Source organism: Phalacrocorax aristotelis, chromosome W (genome assembly GCF_949628215.1).
Source record: "Phalacrocorax aristotelis chromosome W, bGulAri2.1, whole genome shotgun sequence".
In the NCBI taxonomy this organism is placed as follows: domain Eukaryota; kingdom Metazoa; phylum Chordata; class Aves; order Suliformes; family Phalacrocoracidae; genus Phalacrocorax; species Phalacrocorax aristotelis.
In genome coordinates this window covers 7,549,449-7,569,357 of record NC_134310.1, presented here as the reverse complement: position 1 = coordinate 7,569,357, position 19,909 = coordinate 7,549,449, and the positions used below count along the sequence as shown (strand labels likewise).

At 43.1% G+C, this 19,909-nt stretch overlaps 1 protein-coding gene across 2 annotated transcripts in view; it reads left to right on the top strand.

Moving 5' to 3' along the window:
- MLLT1 (MLLT1 super elongation complex subunit) overlaps positions 1-19,615 on the top strand; it is a 28,289-nt gene extending 8,674 nt beyond the window's left edge. Inside the window, exons 4-12 of one of the 2 annotated variants that reach the window (XM_075077641.1) lie at positions 6,465-6,608; positions 8,233-8,358; positions 10,083-10,629; positions 14,326-14,421; positions 15,265-15,376; positions 16,620-16,719; positions 16,945-17,016; positions 18,770-18,841; positions 19,351-19,615. In XM_075077641.1, the coding sequence (XP_074933742.1) occupies positions 6,465-6,608; positions 8,233-8,358; positions 10,083-10,629; positions 14,326-14,421; positions 15,265-15,376; positions 16,620-16,719; positions 16,945-17,016; positions 18,770-18,841; positions 19,351-19,479 (1,398 nt within the window). In that variant the 3' untranslated portion in view covers positions 19,480-19,615. The remainder of the gene's footprint in view (positions 1-6,464; positions 6,609-8,232; positions 8,359-10,082; positions 10,630-14,325; positions 14,422-15,264; positions 15,377-16,619; positions 16,720-16,944; positions 17,017-18,769; positions 18,842-19,350) is intronic. The other variant, XM_075077640.1, reaches the window with a different exon arrangement.
- The last annotated feature ends 294 nt before the right edge of the window (positions 19,616-19,909 follow it).

The window sequence follows — 19,909 nt, the reverse complement described above, 5'->3', positions numbered from 1 at the left end:
CAAACGTTATATTCTCTGCACATTTGGAAGTTAAGCATGGTACTTGTGATTGCTGGAAGCTCAGAAGCTGCCTGATGATGTGATGGATTTGGCTCCTCTGACCTCTATAGCCCAGTGATAATGGCATCTTGAAATATTAAGAGCTATGATTATTTTCAGTAGGCAGAGTCAAAGAAATGTGAGAGGTAAATACTTCTGCAAAGATAGAAATGCAAAGAGTGGGGTACAGTAGAAATTTAAAAGATTGGGAAAGAGGAGGAACAGCAAAGGCTTACAATACAGTCTGTTTTCTCCTGCGTTAAAGAATATGACATTAAAGCACCAAATAAATAAGTCTTTACTACTTCGAGACCATATGTTCACTCTGATCTCTGTAAACCTGTTGACACTGGCGGGGATCAGCTGTTGTGTGTAGAGCATATATTGTTCTGAATTTGCCTGAATTGATTACAGCATTTGGGACTCATCCTTGAATAACTCTTTTCAAGTAGATGTTGTGGGTTGATTCTGGGATTGACAGAAACAGCAAATGCTGTTTCATGGGTTTCATAGGTGGCTGGGCAGGAGGAGCCGGGGGTGGGTCTTCCTGGCCATATGCTCCCTGCATTTTAGCACATTTTTGTTGATGTGTGTTCTCTCAGTTGAAACAAGAGTTGTAAAGGCTTTGGGATTTGTTTATCGATGCATGTTTAGCTTTGTGAAGGTGAGAAGAGAAAGGACTTAAAGAGGGAGTGAACTAATCTGTGGAGGTTGATCTTTGCCATGGTTGGCTGAATTTTTTTTCCACAGTTTAAGCCTCCTTTCTTAGCCATTTCCTTTCTCTGTTCTAATTTGTTACTGGGATGATAAATAGTGGTTGTCGGAGCCAGTGTCCTCTTTGCTTTGGCTAAAGAAACATGGGCCTGTTCACTGTGAAGGAACAGTTTTACTAAGAATGACTTAAGAATGGTTTTAATGAACTTCATTAGGGTTTGGGTTTTTTTTAGGTAACTTTGCATAAAACTGCCCATTAACTCTTTGTGTTGGAGTACTCTCTTTTTGTTGTTTTTGCCTGTTCAGAGTAGTAGAGTCAGTGCTCTTGGCCCCACTGGAGCTTTTGGTGCCTTTCTGTCAGGCAGGGAAGTGTCAGCAGAGAATTAAAAAAGCTGCAAGTGCCTGTTCTGATGCTCTGTGAACACTGTTACCTGTTACGCCTATTGGCATGTGTTTGTCCTTCCTGTGCTGTAATTTGGTTCCTCAATGAGTGGGTGCTTTCTCAGTCTCACCATTTGAATTACAGAATAGGTATTTTCAACATTGCCGTGAACCTGGCCAGTCGCTATACCTGAGCTTTCGAGAGAGCTGTGGTGGTCTATGCAGGGCCTGGCAGCCTCGTTTGGTACTGACGGCCTGCTAGAGCCTTTGCCTCTGTAACTGAGCCTGAAAAACAAATGGCAGGGTCTCAGCAGGTTGAAGGATAAAGCTTTTGAAAGCACAGTTGACTAACGATAGTGGATCATTTGGGATTGTTGGGCTGAAAATGTTAGCATGCTATTTTTTGTTTTTAAATCCTTTGTGCTCCTTCCTATAATGAGGGCTGCTGTTAGTGGCTTCTGGTGCCTGAATCAATACAAACTGGGTACAATAAACGCGTTGCTGTTTTTCTGCTGCTCTTCCCCTTCCCTCTCCCCCACTCAATTTCAACAATCTTGAGGCTTTTTTCATGGCCTCATTGTTGTCTCCAAATACGTCTCTTATAGCGGCACATGTTGTAATACAGGTATGACTTTGGTATTCATCCCGTTACGTTTTTTGCATCCTAATCAAATTAGATCAATCCCGTCCCCTCCTGACAAAAGCTAAAGGTCTAGTATACTTTCATGCTATTCTGATATGAGGCAGCTGATGTTAATGCAACATGGGTAAGATGTTGTATTAAAGTGTCTTCAAGGATACTACCTCCCCATTTCAGTGCTAGAGATAAAAGGCTTCCAGTATTTACATAATGGTACATGTAACTTGGGCTTTTCCTATTAGTGAAAAGGGAGATAAGCAAAGAAAGCAGAGAAAGCCGTTTGATTTTTTTCCAGTTAGGTTCAAAATAAAAACATGCATATTTTACCCCTTCTGCAATATTTGTAGGTGTGTGATATAAAATACAAAGAAAAATATTGAAGGGGAAAATTATTTGTGTTTCAGAGTAGGAACTCAGTGGAGGCAGTGTACGGGAGTTGCACATGCAGCGGGGGAGGTGGAACTGGAGATGAGTTGAACTGCAGGTCAGGGCTGCACCATCAGGAAGGTGCTGCCTTCTGAAATGCTCGTCAGGAGGGTTGCTGCCAGGCCCGCGTGTTGTGAGACATTTGATTTTACTTAACAAATTGCAGTGTTATTGGGGCAGGGTCTGCACAGGTTTGAGGAAAGGAGTGGATTGAACCTGTTAGTATTTATTCAGTGTGGCTGGAAGTTGTGGAAGGAGGAGCAAAACTTGACGTTTTGTGTAGCCTTTGAGTGGAAGCATTTGTTGATCACGTTTTTTAGGGCTGTTCTGTATTGTCTTACTTACCAAACCTGCAGCATTTTCTTTTGTGCTGCTGCTGAGTGCTGAACCTTTTTTTTTTTAACCATATTCTGTCATAAATTAATACATATTCTCAGTTTACCCATTCTTCGATCTGAGCACACTCTTTTCCTGGCCAAAACACCTGGGCCCTGTGTGTTTCGGTAGCCATTCAGTGTGGCACCGTGATGGGCATCTCCATATGCTGAAGAGGTTGCAGTGCCTGGCAAGGAAGCCTTGTTGAACCCAGGAGCTTCACTAGGCATGCCGGCATCGTATCGTACACGTTTGTAAGAGCTAGTAGATTATTAAATGCTTGTCTTTGAGCAGTGAGTGTATTCTCCTAATTTTCAAACAAAGGAATAGGCCTCACATGGGGGAGAGTTCCAAAATGCTGTTCTCTGTTATTATATTTAACCCTATAGAATCTCAGAAAAGATAAGGGTGTTTCATGGACTTGTGTAAGGTAAGGCTGCTTGCTTCAAAAAATGAATATTGGGCTATTCAGTTTTAAATGTCCTGTCTCTAAGTGGGGTGGAAGACTAGTCAGACGGGTTGTGCAGGCCTAGAAAGGGGGTTTCACTTATACAGACATTATGAACCGGTTACGGATAAATGACTCTGTCAGGCTGGATCTATGGCAGAAGGGAAGTAGTGTTACATGTTATTGAATAACCATGAGTCTGCTTCCTTGGTGTGCTAGATTTTTGTAGATAATTTTGGTTTATGGCTTTCTAAAAGTGATTTATGAGCTTTATGCGCACACTACCAGTGAAATTCTTTTGATTTGTGTTTAAGTGGCAAAGGGCACACCCTGCCTTAAAAACAGGGCAAGGAAATTTTAACAAAAGACTTTGAAAAATTCCTCCTCTTACGAAAAATGCCAAAAGAACTTTAACCCGTTACTTCAGAACTCACAAGAAAAAAATAAAGCAACTGCAGTGTTCGTACCAGTGCAGTGGCAGACAGGAAGCTGGAAAACAGTAAAGATAAAGCATAACGTACTCAGCTTTGGAGGTGGAGTAGGGGGATTCACTGGGTGGAGGGGAATTCACAGCGCTGCAAATGAGACTTGGCCCTAGCTTTGGGGTGCTCGCTTCTAGTTTACTTCTCTGGCATCCTGAGATTTAAGGGACAGATATGAACTGAGGTTCTAAGGTGGCTTGCTCAGAGGTGCCATACCAGCATAACCATTTCGTGTCCAAACTGACCATGGAATTTTAATCTGAATAACCACAATATCTACCAGTTAGAAATGGATGTGATCCATCCTTTCTAAAGCCTTTCTTGAAAGTTATGCCCTTTAGAAAAGCTTGTGGTCTCAGCGAGCAACAAAATATCCACAGAAAGTATTTCCCCTTTTCAGGTTTACTTGTTGACAGCAAGGGTTGAATATCAGAAGGTGGAATCATCTAAGAGCTAAGTCTGGCTTGCCTGTATAGTTGTTACTTGAGCAGGAGTACGGAAAGTGGTGTTGTGGTATGACAACAGACTGCCTGGACCCGAGTTCATAAGTGAAAAAGTGCCTACGCTCTGCCACAACTCCAGGCAGCGGGATGTGTGGATCCCAACGTGCTATTTAGAAAGGCTTTGAAGTGTGGCACTGTGGATTCAGTGTGGCTTTCCATTTAAAGTTAGAGGATGTCTAGGTCCAGGTCAATTGACAGAGATTTTCCTTGGCATTCTTTTTTTTTTTCTTCCCCCTTCTGCCCCCCTCCCTGTCACCCCTTGATGGTTGTTTGGAGGGAAGAACCTTTTAGGGAGGACCGGATGGGTTAAGCTTTGGAGTGTCTTGAGCTGTAATCATTAGCTGTCAGTGAGGGCAGTAAAGGAAAGAATGTTTATTTGCAGCTTTTTGCTTTGAGACTTTTGTACTCCTTCTTTTAGGAGTGCTGTAATCTTAACTATTCACTTGGGGGGGGGGAGCGGGGGAGGGGCTTCTGATGGCCTGGGATGGTAAAAAGGGTATTTTAATGATCATGGTACTTGGCGAGGGCTTGGTTCCCAGGGTGGTTGTGATCTCTGAGTTGGAGAAAAATCACATTGAAAAATTGTCTTAATTTTACAAAAAGTGGAAGCTCATCAACAGAGGTACGATAAATATTTGGGGAGGGTCTCTGACGAGAAAGAGAGAGTCTCAAAAGAGTCTATATGAAAAATGAGATACCTAAGATAAAAGGGAAATTAATCTGCTGCTCCTCTCCTGCTCTGAAAGCGAACAGGCAAATGACAAAGCAGAGCTCTGATAATGCGATGCTGTAATAGCTTTTGACTAAAGCCTGCTTTTGCTAATATACCCAAGATCAATTTATCCTGTGTTGTAAACTAGGAAAAGCATTTTAGAAACTGTTTTTAGGCCACATTTGGATTCCTATTCATCCTTCATTTGAGTTTATTAGACTTGGAGGGACCCACTACAGCTGCTGTTTGAACTCCAGCGTAAGCATGCACATGCGGAGCTCACTAATGATCCAGTTAATGAGAAGGGTCGTAGCAGAAGAGGAAAATGACAATGTGGTGTATTTTGCAAGCGTTTTTCTTCTTCCCATTCATCTGTTTCAGTAGACCATGAACCCTTTCAAGTGTGCGTGGATTCTTCAGGGCTTTTCCAAAAGAGTGTCTGAAGACCCTCGTGTTGGTACCATGTTCTTGCTTGTTAATGTGAGACTCTTCTATTGTGTGTGTCTGCTTAGATGTCTGCCTTGCCCTGTCTGGGGAGTCAGGATCCAAGACCTTGGCCCCCAGGCGGGCTTAGGGTCCTGATTTTGGTGTAAACCAGGTGTGGCCACCACACTTTTTATTATTAGAGGTGTAGTTTGTACAAGAAATGGCTTCTTCGGTGACATTGTATCCACCAAGCAAACAGCAGGAATCAGTGTGGTCTGAAGCCATTTGACGCTTCAACCTATTTTCAGCAAATCTAATGGCTTGGGCTGGAAGCCTGCGGCGTCTGTTCCCATACAACAATGCAGCTACACCAGGAAATCAAGCTGCTGGATATGAATTGTGGAAAAGACTGCTGTGCAGCCGCTTGATGTTGTGCATTGAATGAGGCATGTGGGATGCATTCATGTAAATACTGAACGTACTGTGAGGCTCTGTGTGGTTTGCAGGAGGGTCTCTTTTGCCACATTTTGAGTTTTCATCTTGAAATGCAGAATACAAGATAAAACCAGGAAATGTCGTATTGATATTTGTAACGCCCAAGTAGTACACAGTATTTGCAATTTTGAGCAAAAAACAGGAAAAGATTTCTTCCCTTCTGTACTGCAAATACGGCGAGCTTGCTGTGCTTCTGCAGCAGGTGGAACAAAACCAGTGAGGCGCAGATGATCCCCAACATGCATACAAACTCCAGATTTCTTCAGTGAAAGTGCCCTTGGAAAGTTCAAAAGCCTAGGCTATCTTCCCATTCAGCCCCTGCAATATGCATATTGAAAAGGATTTTACAAAACAAGCCATCCTTTTACCATTGCATTTAATCTTTCCTCAGTACCCAGAGATATCCTGTGAGTTCAGAAGTTGTTTGTTCTCTAAATAAAAGATTATGCTTTTCTTAATATTGATACTTCTAGTTCAGTTGCTTCCCAAAGGAGATAAGGTATGAATTACAGTGAAAACAGCAGAGTGGATAAAGCTTGTGAATCTGCTTTCCTAGGATGACTTGAGCAGCTTTAAATAGACAATTGTCAGTCAGTATCCTTGTCCGTGTGTTTCTTCCGCAGTGGAAAGCTGTGCCTGAGTTTCAGATGAACAGTATTTTAACTTCAGGCACAAATAGTTTTAATTTCTAAGCTCTCTGACCTTATGATGAAAAACTCTCTGAATGTGACACTCAGGTTTATTTGGGATTTCCAGGAGTGACTGTTTGAATCCTCTGCTTGCCAAACTTCTTCCGTTTTCCCAAAGTCTTTCTTGTTTTTAGGAGGAGCCAAAAAAGGTTTGTTTCACGTATGACCTGTTCTTAAACTTGGAGGGAAATCCACCTGTGAACCACCTTCGCTGTGAGAAACTGACTTTCAACAATCCCACCAAGGAATTCAGACGCAAACTCATTAGGGCTGGAGGGGTAAGTGCCAGAGGGACTGGAGATCTGAAGAGGTTCTAAAATGTGTAGTGATCTCGTTTGGCTCTGAGGTTTCTTTTTAGCTGCAGCCCAGCAGGCTACAGTTTTCTACGCTCATCTAAAGAATGACCCAGCCAATTTTTACTCCTGGTTATATGACTGCAGCACTTAAAGCAGAACTAGACCATTGCTTGTGTGATCGGTGGTACTTCATTTTCATTTTAAACATGACCATTAATATCAAAGCACTAAAACCCCTTTGGAAATGGAGATCTTCTGTGGATGTTGCATGCTGTCCATCAGGCTGTTAGTTATCTGTGACCTTCCTAGTGTTGTGAGCTGTATCAGTACAGAAAAGCTCAATAAAAGGGAGAGGCTTCCAGTGTCTTCCTTACTCATTTTTTGCCACAGGAAAGCTTAATACTTTTTGCATCCTGCTCAATAAATGTCCTCTAAACCTGAGGTCGGCTGGTTGTGGCTTAGATAATAAAACAGCAAGGAAAAGTGTTAGAATGGAGAGTGAAAATGGGTGCGGGAGGAAAAAAGTAGATATGCTCTTGAAGGCACAATGAGATATGGGTTGCTACAGTGGATAAACTCTTACTTCTGGGAAAGTAATATGCAGTGATAGACTGAAGAACTGATAACTACAAGATTTAGGCAAATTAGATCAAGCCCCACAGTGCACAAAGTTTTTAACCAGACAGGGAATGTCAAGACTGTATTCTGAGACACCCCCCATGTACAGTAATGTAGAATTCTGTTCTGTTCAAGGACTTTATTCAAGATGGTGTTAATTGCTGGCAAAATTTTCTTCTGAAAAAACATGTTTCTAGCCCGAAAAATTAAAAAAGTAAAAGCTGTGGGGAAGTTTGTCAATAATCAGTCTCAAGAGTGGCAAATATTCCAAGCCGATCTGTCCAGATCTCCCTCAGTGTGCCAGTGCTTTTCTGTACTGGGCACAAAGAGGAGAGTGCTTGTTTCAGCCGTCAGATGGCTAGAACATCGTTTTGCTTTCTAGGATTTTCATAGTACATTATTGTATTCCTTATGTGTGGAGGTGTTTCATCTGTGAAGCACTTTTGATGCCATTCATCTAGTGGAAATTTTTGACAGGATTATTCTGACAGAGTATAGGGGAGATAAGAAGGAAAGTGTTTCCTGGAGCTCAGTGCTTGGTGTTAATATCTTGTCAAGGGAGAGACCCAAGGCCTGCTTGAGTGAATTCAGTTTCCCCTAAATTGATGAATCTTGCTCATTCCTTCCAGATTTACCTTGCTACCCTTTTGCAGAATAAGAGCATTTGCAGCAGAACACACAGTTCTTGTCCAGAGCTTTATTGCCTGCTTGTGCTCAGAATATTGGACTTCCCCTTGGGAGAGATACTTGATATTGCATGTTGCCTTTCCTGTTTTTTTTTTTTTTTGTGGTTTTAATGTGCTGTATTTGAGAAGCTGCCTTGAAACTGAGCATTACCTAGACAATATATTTTTATGGCCTTTAAGCAAGGGGAAAAAACATTCAAAAGATGAATAATGGTGTGTTAATTGAGCAAGTGACTTAACATAATCATGTGTTAATAGTCCATGCCACGTTACTCATATATAATTCTTCGCTTTATTACTAGGTGATGGTAATGCCAGAAGGAGCAGAAACTGTTTCAAGGCCGAGTCCCGACTATCCGATGTTACCCACAATTCCGCTTTCTGCCTTCTCCGATCCCAAGAAGACCAAACCATCCCATGGGTCAAAGGTCAGTGAAGCGTGCTCTTGTGTCATCAGGAGGTGAAGAAGTCTTTCGGGACATGCTGCAAAGAGCTTGTTTAGCGGCTGTTTCTGGCTACTTCTAATCCTGAAAATGTCTTCCTTGTACTCTGTAGTTCACTAGCTAATGGTCTGGAACTTAAAATAATTTAGGAGGCCTTTTTACGATTCGCTAGACTTCTCTCCAGGGAAATTCTGAAAAGAAAATTAAATGTCCGAGACTGGCATTTTTTGGTGAGCCATATCTTCCTCCTGATCGGCTACAGCAGATAAAGTTGAATGAAGTCCTCACTGATTGTTCTGGCTTGTATCCTTGATACTGAGGATGAATTATGTGGATCTTTTATTGTCATGTAAAGCTGTACACATTGCATCTCTTAGCAGCAAGGCTGAGTAGAGAGTCTGTGCTTCCTCTGTCATGAGGGCTCCTTAGGGTAGTGGTGTAAAGAACATAAAACATGCTTCTCTTGGTCAAACTAGTGATTTCAAGATTTGCTGTTGCATCTGGCAGTATATAGTTCTTGAGGCTTCAGAAGAAGCTTAGGTTTCTTTTTTTCACTTGTGTGATGAGCCTGTTTTTGTGTAATTCTACATAAGAGAACCAATCCACAGGCAGCATGTTTTGAAGCAGATTACATCCACTTCAACCTGAATGGTCACAAATGTTAACAGTAATTCATTTCATGGTGTAATTCAATTCTGATACCCATTTTGTTCAGGGCTCTAAACACTTCTGACACTTTGGTCATGTCTTCTGATGTCAATGTTATGAAACAGATTAAAGATGACTTATCTTTTAGTAGCTGATTTAATTTTGGTCAGGAATTAAGCATTAGAAGACAGAGAAGATAGAAAAGAAATAAAGGGCTCTGACCCAAGCTCTGGTGAAAATTGCCAGTAGCTGAAGAGACAGTAGTCTCCTGCTTCTTGTCCTCCAGCTTGCCCTCAGAGGTGTATGTGTGTTTGCGCCTCGGCGTGTCCAGCTCATACTCCAGTGTCTTCCCAGAAGACCCACTTAAATGTGAACTCAAAACCCTTCTAGAATTCGCAGAGGGAAGCGCTGCTTTGCCTTCATGTGTACCCGACTCGTAGGATAATACAGGTCCTGATGACTGGTGTCTTAAAGCTCGTATTAAAGGTGATAGAATGCTCATATTGAAGACTTCGAGTCTCTTATGGTTGTGGGGATGTTGAGTATGTTTGCCAAGTTGCGGTGTGGTTGATGTGGTGAGTTGGGGGCTAGGCTGCAAACATAACTGGAGTTTGCCATGCATGTGACTTAACCTTAAAGAGATCTCTGTAGTTGCAGGGTTTTTTTTTCCCTGAAATGTGTTGTGAAACATAACTGTGTGTAACGCAGCTAGAGTGAGTTTCCTCTTATCTGGCATGTTAACCCTGCAGATTAAATCTGAACTAAACATCTATAGATGTTTACAGACCTCCTTTTATAGATCATGGAAAGGAACAGGCATTTTGAAGCATGTTCCAACCTGTCCTAATGTAGATGTTTAAGTGCCTACTGTCAATTCCTGTCCATCAGCTTTAGAGAAATCTAGATGTCTACCTTGGAGGTAGGTAAGTATGGCAGGCACCTGTGGGTGGATGTCTACACGAAAGAAATGCTTCAATGTGATTTATGAGAATGTGTTTTCTAATCCTGTGCAGAGCTTCTATTTGATACCTGGCTTGCATGTTTCTGTTGCTGAATTTTAGGATGCAAACAAGGAAAGTAGCAAGGCATCTAAGCCACACAAAGTAACCAAGGAGCACAGAGAGAGGCCAAGAAAAGACTCTGAGAGTAAAAACTCCTCCAAAGACCTTGAAAGAGAACAAAACAAGCCCTTGAAGGACTCCTCCAGAAAACCAACTGAGAACAAATTGCCTAAGGAGGAGAAGGCACCTCCAAAAGCTGCTTTCAAGGAACCAAAACTGGCCGTGAAGGAGACCAAACTGGAGAACACTTCTCCAAAGGGTGGGCCACAGCCGGAGTTAAAGTCTTCCAGCAAGAGGCCCTCCAACGTGGAGTCACCAAAGCCTAGTGCCAAAAAACAAAAAAAGAGTAGCTCCAAAGGGGTAAAGAATATCCTAGGGACATCTCCCAGAACCTCATCTTCCTCATACCCAGAGAAGAAGCAAACCAAGGAGAAGATGAATGCCAAAGTGGAAAAGGTAAAATCTGAAAGTGAGGCCAAGGAGATCAAAAAGCCTGTGGAAATGGAGGAGTCAAATTCAGAGGATGAAACCTCTTTCAAGTCAGAGGTGAGTGAGGATTTGTCCTTTACCAGAATTTTTAAGCATGCTGCTTAAATTCCGCAATGAAAAAGATGTTGAATAACGTTCCCTCAGGTAGGCTAGAGAACCAGATTGGCAAATGCTTAGGCTGGGCTGTATCTCAAATGAAACTCTTCTTTGAAGACCCTATCAGTATTAATCGTTACTGCTACCTGGCTTACCTCCTGTTTCAGATACGCAGTTCAATTTAGATTTACCTGCAGGCAGAGTTACCTAAAAGTCCGAGTTTAAGGTTGTGGTCTCTCATCCCTTGCAGTGACATTTATACAGCTAGAGTACAGTAGGCGTAGGTACGCTTTCTACCTGCTTATGATAACATAATGTTTTTGAATGTGGTCTTCATTCAGAACAGGAGGAAATAATTTCAGTTTTCTTTCTGAAAAGAACAATATTAAAATGTAAATAAAAAACCCTCTTCCTGACATGGCCTGTAAGAAACGTGCTATTGGCTAAAGCTCAAAATACAACCACATGCCACTAAACCTAAATAAGTTGTGTTGTAGACTATAAACCAAATTATGTTATTGTACTACTATTTTTAAAAGCTGTCTAAATATTTTTTCCTTTTACAACTAAGAACATTCCTCATCCTCTGTCTTCTAAAAATTGTTTTCTAAAAGAAGGCAAAAAAAAAAAGAGTAGGAGGGGAAGGACACAACTGAAATCCAAACTCTCGCTACTTTTTGCTAGTTTGCTTTGTATTTGCTATAAAGAAGCCATATATCTCCTAATAGGATTCATTGGATAGTATCATGTGAATTTTTGAACTGTTTCCTACTGACCACTTTTAGAAAGATGTGTTTTACCGGAATAAATCTTCTAGGGACAATTTGTATTTTGATTTAATCAGCACCATGATACAGTAAGTATTGATGTGTTCATTTCAGAAAGGGTGTTTTTGCCAGAGGTTCCCAGTAAAAGAGTTTATTGGGGAATTGTTAATTCAAGTTATTCGACAAAAGATTTTTTTCCAGATTGATTAAATTCGTAGCTTGTACGTTAAAAAAAGCAGCTCCTCTCTGCTTTTAGCCTTACACACCGATGCATTCAGGTGTATAGAGCTCCTTGTTTCAGTACGTGGCCCTCACTGCAAGCTTCTGCACCCCGCTGCTCTCTAAGTCCCGAGTGTCTTGTACTTCCTTATTTCTTAGGTGTCATCAACCACCCCCCCCGGGACTCGCCAGGCGGCTGTAAGCTGATAATGCTCTTTAGAGTGTTCTGTGAAACCACAAACTGTGGTTGTGGTTCCACAGCGTCTGCTGCAGTCCTGTCCTGCCCCCACTAAGCTTTGTGTGCTTCTGTGTCCTCTCTTGCACCAGCTCTCGTGTCTGTTGGATGCTTGACAGAGGTATTTGAGTGCTAGCCCAGAAGGAGGGTAGGAGTACTCGGTGTGATGGAGGGGGAGCTGTGGCAGCTGCCAGTCAGATTAGATTAGGTTTCTGTGGAACTTGAAGCTTAAGGGTACAACTGTATAATGCATTGGCATCAGCAGAGATGACTGTTAGAGTTCCTTTTCCACCCTGGGGGGTTCTTTTTGCTCCCGACGCTGCAGTTTGCTACTCCATCGTTTGTACTGGTACAGCTGCTTGTGGATCTGTGTGGTAAGCCACATCACTAAAGCGAATGAGCAGCTGGAGGTGGACCGGGGCCCGGAAACTCTTAAATCAGCTTTGCTGCTGCAGCCAACGTATTGTGCAACATGCTCTGAGGCTGCGACTCCACGATTGCTTTGAGTTGACATCTTTGCAGGCTGCTGTTGAAAGGAACAGTCTTGCTCTCATTTGTGCTGCTGGCACAAGGACTCGTGTGACTTTGCAGTGGGCTGGAGGAGTTTCTCCTTCCATTTCAGCTCCTGCTGAAAGTTAGTCGTCCTTTTTTCTTTTTCTTTTTTTTCTCCTTCCCCCATCAAGTCCAGTTCCCTGAACTGGCCTCATGCTTGGCTGCCTGAATGCTAGTGCTGACAAAAGAGAGGGGCTGAGATGTGAGGGCAGGATTGCTTTTTTCCATTGTCGGCATGTGCTTTTGTCATATCACGGTGACAGTAACTGCAGCCTGAGCATGCAGAGTATGTCCAGCTGGGTGCCTCCTAAAGGGCTGAAATAGCTGATAGGGTTAATGGCAAAAGGAGAGACTGGGATCTGTACAACTTCCAACTTCCCCTTCTTAGGTCCTGTTAAGTAATTTTAAGGGAACACCTGCTAGATTATCAGGAATGAGGGATATTAGGATTGAATCTGTGGGTAAGACACAAGAGCTGTGCTCCCTTACCTTGAAAATACTGCCTTTTACTTTCATGTTGTAATTTTTCCAAACAAACCGGGCTACCACAGTGTGCCAATATATCGGATATTGGAATTGTTAAACTATTATCCTTTGCCACTGAATAATTTGCAAGGGTTGTAAAACCCCTTTTTGGCATTTCCCCTGCCTTCTTACAGTTGAATAAATGAAACTCTCTAACAATACTTGGGTGATAAATTATAGGGAAGGGTGGTATTAGGATGAAAGTCCTGCTGCCCCTTTCACTTACTGATGCCCAAAGCTGCTGATGTGCCTCTTTCTACCTATTTACAGTGTTTTTACAGGATTAACACTTTCTGTAATAAAGTATATTGATTGATGGGAACGTGTGATGTTTATAGCATCAGGATTTAGTAGTGGAAGTAACAGGTGGATTCCCAAGAATGATGCAATGAAATGGAAATGCTAAATTTCCAGGGAATTACTTTTAAAAAGGCCAAGATAATATTACAGTACACGGAGAATCTTTAAACTAGATCCTACCGAGTAGCAAAACCCTTAAGAGTATTGTAATAGTCGCTGCTGCTAGTGGGGATGAAATAGTTGCTTTAGCCTTCACTGCCACCTCGTGGTCCTTTAAGCCAAAGCATGCAATTGCTGCACAATACCTGGTTTTATGTTAAAAACATATGTAGCGCTAAAACTTTGTTTCTGGATGCCGTTATTAGCAGTAGTTCGTTCTATCTTTTTACTTGCTCTTACTGCATGGCATGCTCCCGGCATTTCTGCTGAAGACTGACAGTCTCTGGATGTGATTTCACTAGAGTTTATCTGGTTTCTGTTATGTTTTCATGATAAACTGGAAGCAGTACAGTGGATCGCTCAAGTTGGTGTAGAAGCAACTGTTTTGAGGGTATAGTAATAAATTAGAGCTAATTTTGGAGTCAAGAGAGCCAGTTAGGACAGGCATCCTTTCCATCTTTAATGATCAGCACAAGGTGTTCAAAGGGAATGTTGGTGGGTTACGATAAATCCACTTCTTAAGAGGGCTTCGATAACTGTTGCAGCTTGTGTACTGGTCTTCTGTCACGTTCCAGAGTCTGGGTTTTTTTGCTTCGACATTTTTCTGATGCTGTATTTCATCACTTGAGGATATTTGGAACTAGTGACCTGAAGGATTTTTGTGGGAGCTGCTGATGCTACTGCCCAGGAGTGCTGAGCTACAGCGTGCCAAAGTTGTCATAAACGTGGTTTTTATTCCCCTTGCAGTCTGTGTATTCTCTGGAATTCTGAGAACTGCATTCAGTGACGTATGATGTTGTCAAGTGCTCAAATGCTTCTGTCTTATTGTGCTTTGTGCTCTGTGCTGGTTTTCTGGATTAGAAAGGTTAAGATTCTTTTTTGTTCTTTTCCCTTTTATGGGGGGTTAAGTCTGTCCAGTCCAGCCCTTCCAACTCCAGCTCCAGCTCCGACTCCAGCTCTGACTCTGATTTCGAGCCATCTCAGAACCACAGTCAAGGTGTGTTGCAACAAATAAAATTTTTTAAAATATTCCTTACATATCCTTAAAAGGTTCATGAGAATTGGATCTGTTTTCCCAGCATATGTGTGTATATGTATATGCTAATATATAGACTAATATATATATAGAAAAGCCTAATATGGTTTCTTGTATGCAGCCATGTGTTGAAGCTGTAATGCTTCAGCAAGAAAAGGCAATAATGTTGTAGCATAATCACGAACAAGTATTTTTCTTGTTTTGGCAGTTAATTTCTGAGTAGCGACCTCTCTGGGTTTGGTTCTGTCCCTGTTGACTTTGGTGTCTGCCTCGGTTTATAAATGTGTTTGCTGCTGCTTGATCTATGGTGTCACCAGAATAGTTCTCCTTCAGTCTCATATATGTTTTATTAAAAACTGTAAATGTGACATTCATCACTTTGCCAGTGCATACCATAGCTGCTTTTTCAGGTTCCTCCACTGATAATCGAAAGAGACAAACTGTGGCAATAGTAAATGTTCTAACGTTGGCAAATGCTGTGTTACTACAAATACTGTCTCTTGAGTGACGTTTAAAATAGTCCCCAAAAGCATGAAAAATGTGTCCTTTTGTTTTCATTTCAGAAGCGTGGGAGGATGTGGGGGGAGGCTAGGGTGCTTTTACATCAGTTGTAAAGTTTGTCAACTCTAGTTTTGAGACTAGAATACAGTGCCGTTGATCAAAATGGAAATACCAGTGACATCTTATTGGGAAATCTTGATGTGTCTTAATAATAACAACTCATCCAGTTTAGATCAGATAGCTCGGATGGAGTTCTGCGGCACATGTCCTAGTGCTAAACTGCTTTCTGCCCTCTGATCCCAGGCCCACTGCGCTCCATGGTGGAAGATCTGCAGTCAGAGGAGTCAGATGACGATGACAGCTCCTCTGGAGAAGAGGCAGCAGTCAAAGCGAACCCAGTCAGCCGGGATTCCAGGTGGTAACAAATCAGGAAGAAAGATGTTCGTCTTTTTGCCCTCTATGCTTGGTATTTTCACGTGCCCTCCATTTGGAGGGAGGAATCAAAGCGTTGGGGCTGTGTGTGAGAGGAAGGTGTGAGAGAAGGAGAGAAAGGGCAGATGTGTGGGGTACTTAGCACGGGGTGGGGACACAGAGCCTGTGAAAACAGCAGGGTGAGAACAGAATGGGATGAGGAGAGATGACCGGAGCTCAAAGAGAGGAAGCCACTAGGAGGTGGTCTGTGTTGAGCTCGCAGGTGTTAGTGACTGAGCCCCTTGAAATAGTCACCTAATTGTCATCTTCAGATCTCTGCTGGGCCGAATGGCGTGCGACACCTTTGATCTGCAGAGATTAGAGGAGCGTTGTGGAGGCTGTCAGCATGTGTGCTTTTCTTACTGCATATGACTGATACAAAACTGGGAAGTCTTAGCCTTTGCCACTAGTGCACGCTGACAGTTGGTTACTTGACTCCTCTGGGACTTGGTTAACAGCTGTTTCCTGCTTTAGTCAATGGAAATAGTTTAATTTCATCCTTCTCCCCTCAGGAAATGCTGTTGTAGCCAAAACCTGAATATTTGAAACCAAATGCTTGGCCCAGATGGCAGCTGCAAATCTCAAATGATGCTTGTGCTCACCAAAACAAAAAATCTGTTGCTGCACTCTGTCATTATCAGCTAAACAGGAATGGGGAGATTTTGAGGGATATTTTTTAGACCTGTAGCTGATAGGTAATAAACAGTTTTTCAAGCTCATCAGAAGTAGGATACCTGCTATAATACATCTGAAGGGGCACAAGAAGAATAAGAATAAATCGGAAATCTTAAAGGTCACAACAGAAACACTAAATGCCTTGGGTTTTTTTCGCCTGTGTTCTCTGTGGAGGTGTTGGTGAGTCCCTCACGCAGGTGCTTGGTGACCTTGGAACGAATGCCCAAAATGAACAGTTGCCCTTCGTGAAAATCAGTTGTTCTAAGGGGCCTTGGGTGTGAAAGAGTTGAACTGCTAGGTGTGATGTGTAAACTAAAACTCCCTGCCCTGCCTGCCCAGGGAATGGACGATGGCAAAGGCGACATCAGCTGGGCAAAAAGAGATTCCTGGAAATTACAGACTGACAGTCTGTAATAGAGAAGAGAATATCACTTAACTCCTCGTGGTTCAGGTGACAGCTAAGTTAGTTTCCTGTTAGCTGGTGATGCTAATCTCCACTGCTTGTTTTTCAGACTGAGCCTTAGTGACAGCGACAGTGATAACAGTGCAGATTCCTGCCTGCCAAGTCGAGAGCCACCTCCTGGTCAGAAACTGCCCCCAGCAAATAACAAGGTATTGCATCCTATGTGCCCATACAGTACTGATTTCCACCACTCTTGGTTTCTGTTTTGTGTTCAGTCCGTGGTGTTAGTTCTGACTTGCACCAAATTTTCTCTATTTCACTGTCTTTGTCAGACAGGTAGTTTCTCTCTGATTGGTGCTGTGCATCCAAACCACTAAAGCACCATGTTGTCTGAACTCATTCCAGCCCCTAATGTTGATTTACTTTACCCTCAGGCATCTGGAAGAAAAAGCCCAGAGTCTTGTAACAAGCCAGAGAAGATCCTGAAGAAGGGAACATATGACAAGGTATGTTTGAGGATTTATATATCGTAGAACTGGTGGATGCTGACGAACGTTTCTGTGTAGCAAACAATTTCAGTCAGCCTGGCCTGTTCAGATTGTTCTGCGCTGGCAGGTTAAAAGCTGGGGTGTAATGAAAAACAGGTGTTGAAAGGACAGACTTTGGAGAGTGACACTGCAGAAACTGGGTGTATTGCATAGATGGACCCCCAGGTTGTTTCCACACGCAAAATGTTAAAATTGTTTTATTTCCTTGCCCTTCGTCTGAACCAACGGCCTGGCCAGTGCTGCAGTGGCGAGTGCCTCTTCACTGAAAGGCAGTTTTCTCAATTGTCTTTGATCTTACAAATTAACGGTTGTGTGATGCTCTGCTTTGCTGGTTTAGCTGAAACCTTTGTTCGAGGAAATTCCCTTCTTTCTTGTTCTTTCTTTCCAAGGAAAGCAGAGCAGTGTACCTGCTCCTAAAGCATGCAGATAGCCAAACCCCAGGTTGTCCAGAAAGTTCTCCCACTGTGATTTTTTTCATAAAGAAATCAATCAAATGGGAGCTTAATACTTAGTCTAATCATTGAGGTCCTTGCAGCAAAGAATCAGTCCGTAGCTCTCACTTGTGTGTTTTAACACCTCGACAGGAGAATCCAGCACAGCTTAATCCCTTAGTCTTAGGCCTAAGTGTGATGTTGAGATACTTGCCTCTGAGTCTCCTGCTCTTCAACCACTAAGTACTGTTAACCATAGCTGGCATGGCTTATCTGAGGCAAGGTTTGTAGGTAATTGTACCTTTTATTAGGCTGCTTATTACAGGTACAAGGGGACACCCTTGGGACCCATTGAAGAGAGCGCCTGAATTACCATCAGCTTTTCCAACTGTCAGAGGTTTTATAAAAGCTATTCGCTCTCCCAGCAAGCGTCGCATTCAGCACTGCTTAGGTGTTTGGGGGAAAAAGCTTTTCTCTGTGTGCATGTGCTGGGGAGGGGCATATTTCAGAAATCTGGGGGTGGTGGTTTGGGGTTTTTTGTTTGTTTTTGCCTTGGTAGAATTACTTAAATGAGTTCAGTTTTGCCGATACAGACATGAACAGCTCTGGGGCAGCTTTACAGATTAAGAATCTGTCCCCTGTGAGCAATAGTGTGCCAGCACTTGCCTTGTTGGCTGCCTAAAAAAAACCAAAGGAAAAAACCAGAAACAAGCCCCCAAAAAACCCCAAACCAAAACCACCCTTACAATAACAATAACATGTTGAGCGTGAAAACAGCCCTGCATTTCCCATTGTGTGTAAAACTACCTGGGAGCACAGCGCACCCAAAGGATTTTTCCTTACCCAAACGCAAGGCATTGTTCAGCCGACTGTGGGTGTGTGGGTCAGCGATGCGGGTGTTCTCAGGTAACGAGTGTTTTCGGCACAACCTGCTGATGAAGAACTCGGACTGAGGTTCACCGGGGGAACTTCCACCTTGCTGAGGTCCTCTGAGCCCAAAGGTTCTGAGCAATTCTTAAAGCTGGTTACAGGTGTTTGTTTAATGGTGTCATTAAATAGTCTTGCTGACAGTTTTCAGGCCATCCGTGTTTATGTGAGTCTTCACTCTCCCAGTACTTGACAAGGATGGAGGACGCAGGAAAAAATTTAGGAAAAAAATCGGGAATAGGGCCACGTCTGAAAGGGCCTCAGATTCCTGCGATCCTCACTAGGGAAATCCCTTTGGCAGTCATACAAACACACCACCTGTGTCACTCTTTGTGTTCCTGCCTCCTTTACAGGCCTACACGGATGAACTAGTGGAGCTTCACAGGCGACTAATGGCACTACGAGAGCGCAATGTGCTACAGCAGGTAGGGACCGTTGTTAGCTTTCTGGCAAGCTGCTGTACTCTGGTAATCTTTGTGTCCAAGGGTCTTAGCCGGAGCCCTGGGATGCCTGACCTTTCATTGCCTCTCCGTGAGAGGGTCTGGTTCACTTTGAAAGGAAATATGTATATAGAAAAAAAAAATCAGATGTGCATGCAATGTTTTTGTTGGAAAAGATAGGGAAGGGCACTTTGTGCATCTTCCCTCTGCCGTCCTGGTAGCGGTCCCAAAGCTGGGCTCTCTTGGCCTGATTTAAAAGGCAAGAAATGGGCCCACGTCACTTTCCAGACTGAGCTAGTCAGGCGTGCAGTAGGAGCTGGTCTGGTTTTTGGGAAAGGATTCCCTTCGTGTTGTGAGACTTCCTCATCTCTGAGGCTGTTCTGAAGGGCTGAGAAAAGGACCGGATAGGTTGCTCTGTGTCTGCTGGCCTTTCTGCTCCGCTTCATCTTTACAGGGTCTCTATATACATCCCTGCTTGTCTCCTTTCCGTACAGATTGTAAATCTCATTGAGGAAACCGGGCATTTTAACGTCACCAACACAACCTTTGACTTTGACCTCTTCTCCTTGGATGAGACAACCGTCCGTAAGCTGCAGAGCTACTTGGAAGCAGTAGCAACATGACGCTTGGCCTTGGAAGGAGGCTGCTTTTGAAACCAGAAATCCCGTTTATTGGTACCAGGAAACGAACCCATGGAACTAGGCCTTCTTATTCTCTTGATTCACCCGAAGCACTGCCTTAGAGAACAGCCATGCTCTATGAATGCACAGCCAGCTGCACTTTCTTGTAGGCTTCAAACAAGCACCCGTATTGCTGAGTCTGTCCTCCCTAGCTTCATAAGTACGCTTGGGCACAGGTCCTGAGTAGAGCAAAAGACGTGCTGCACTTAGCCGCACAGCGTGACCTTTTTGGTTTTACTTCAAGAAACTGTGTTTTAAGAGCACGTTTTCAGGCGTCTCTGAGATCCGAAGAAGTGTGGACGATGTTTTCCTCACCAAATCGAGGGACCAGCCTGCCTGCAGAGAGCTCTAGCGAGTCCCGTTTCCTCCAGCT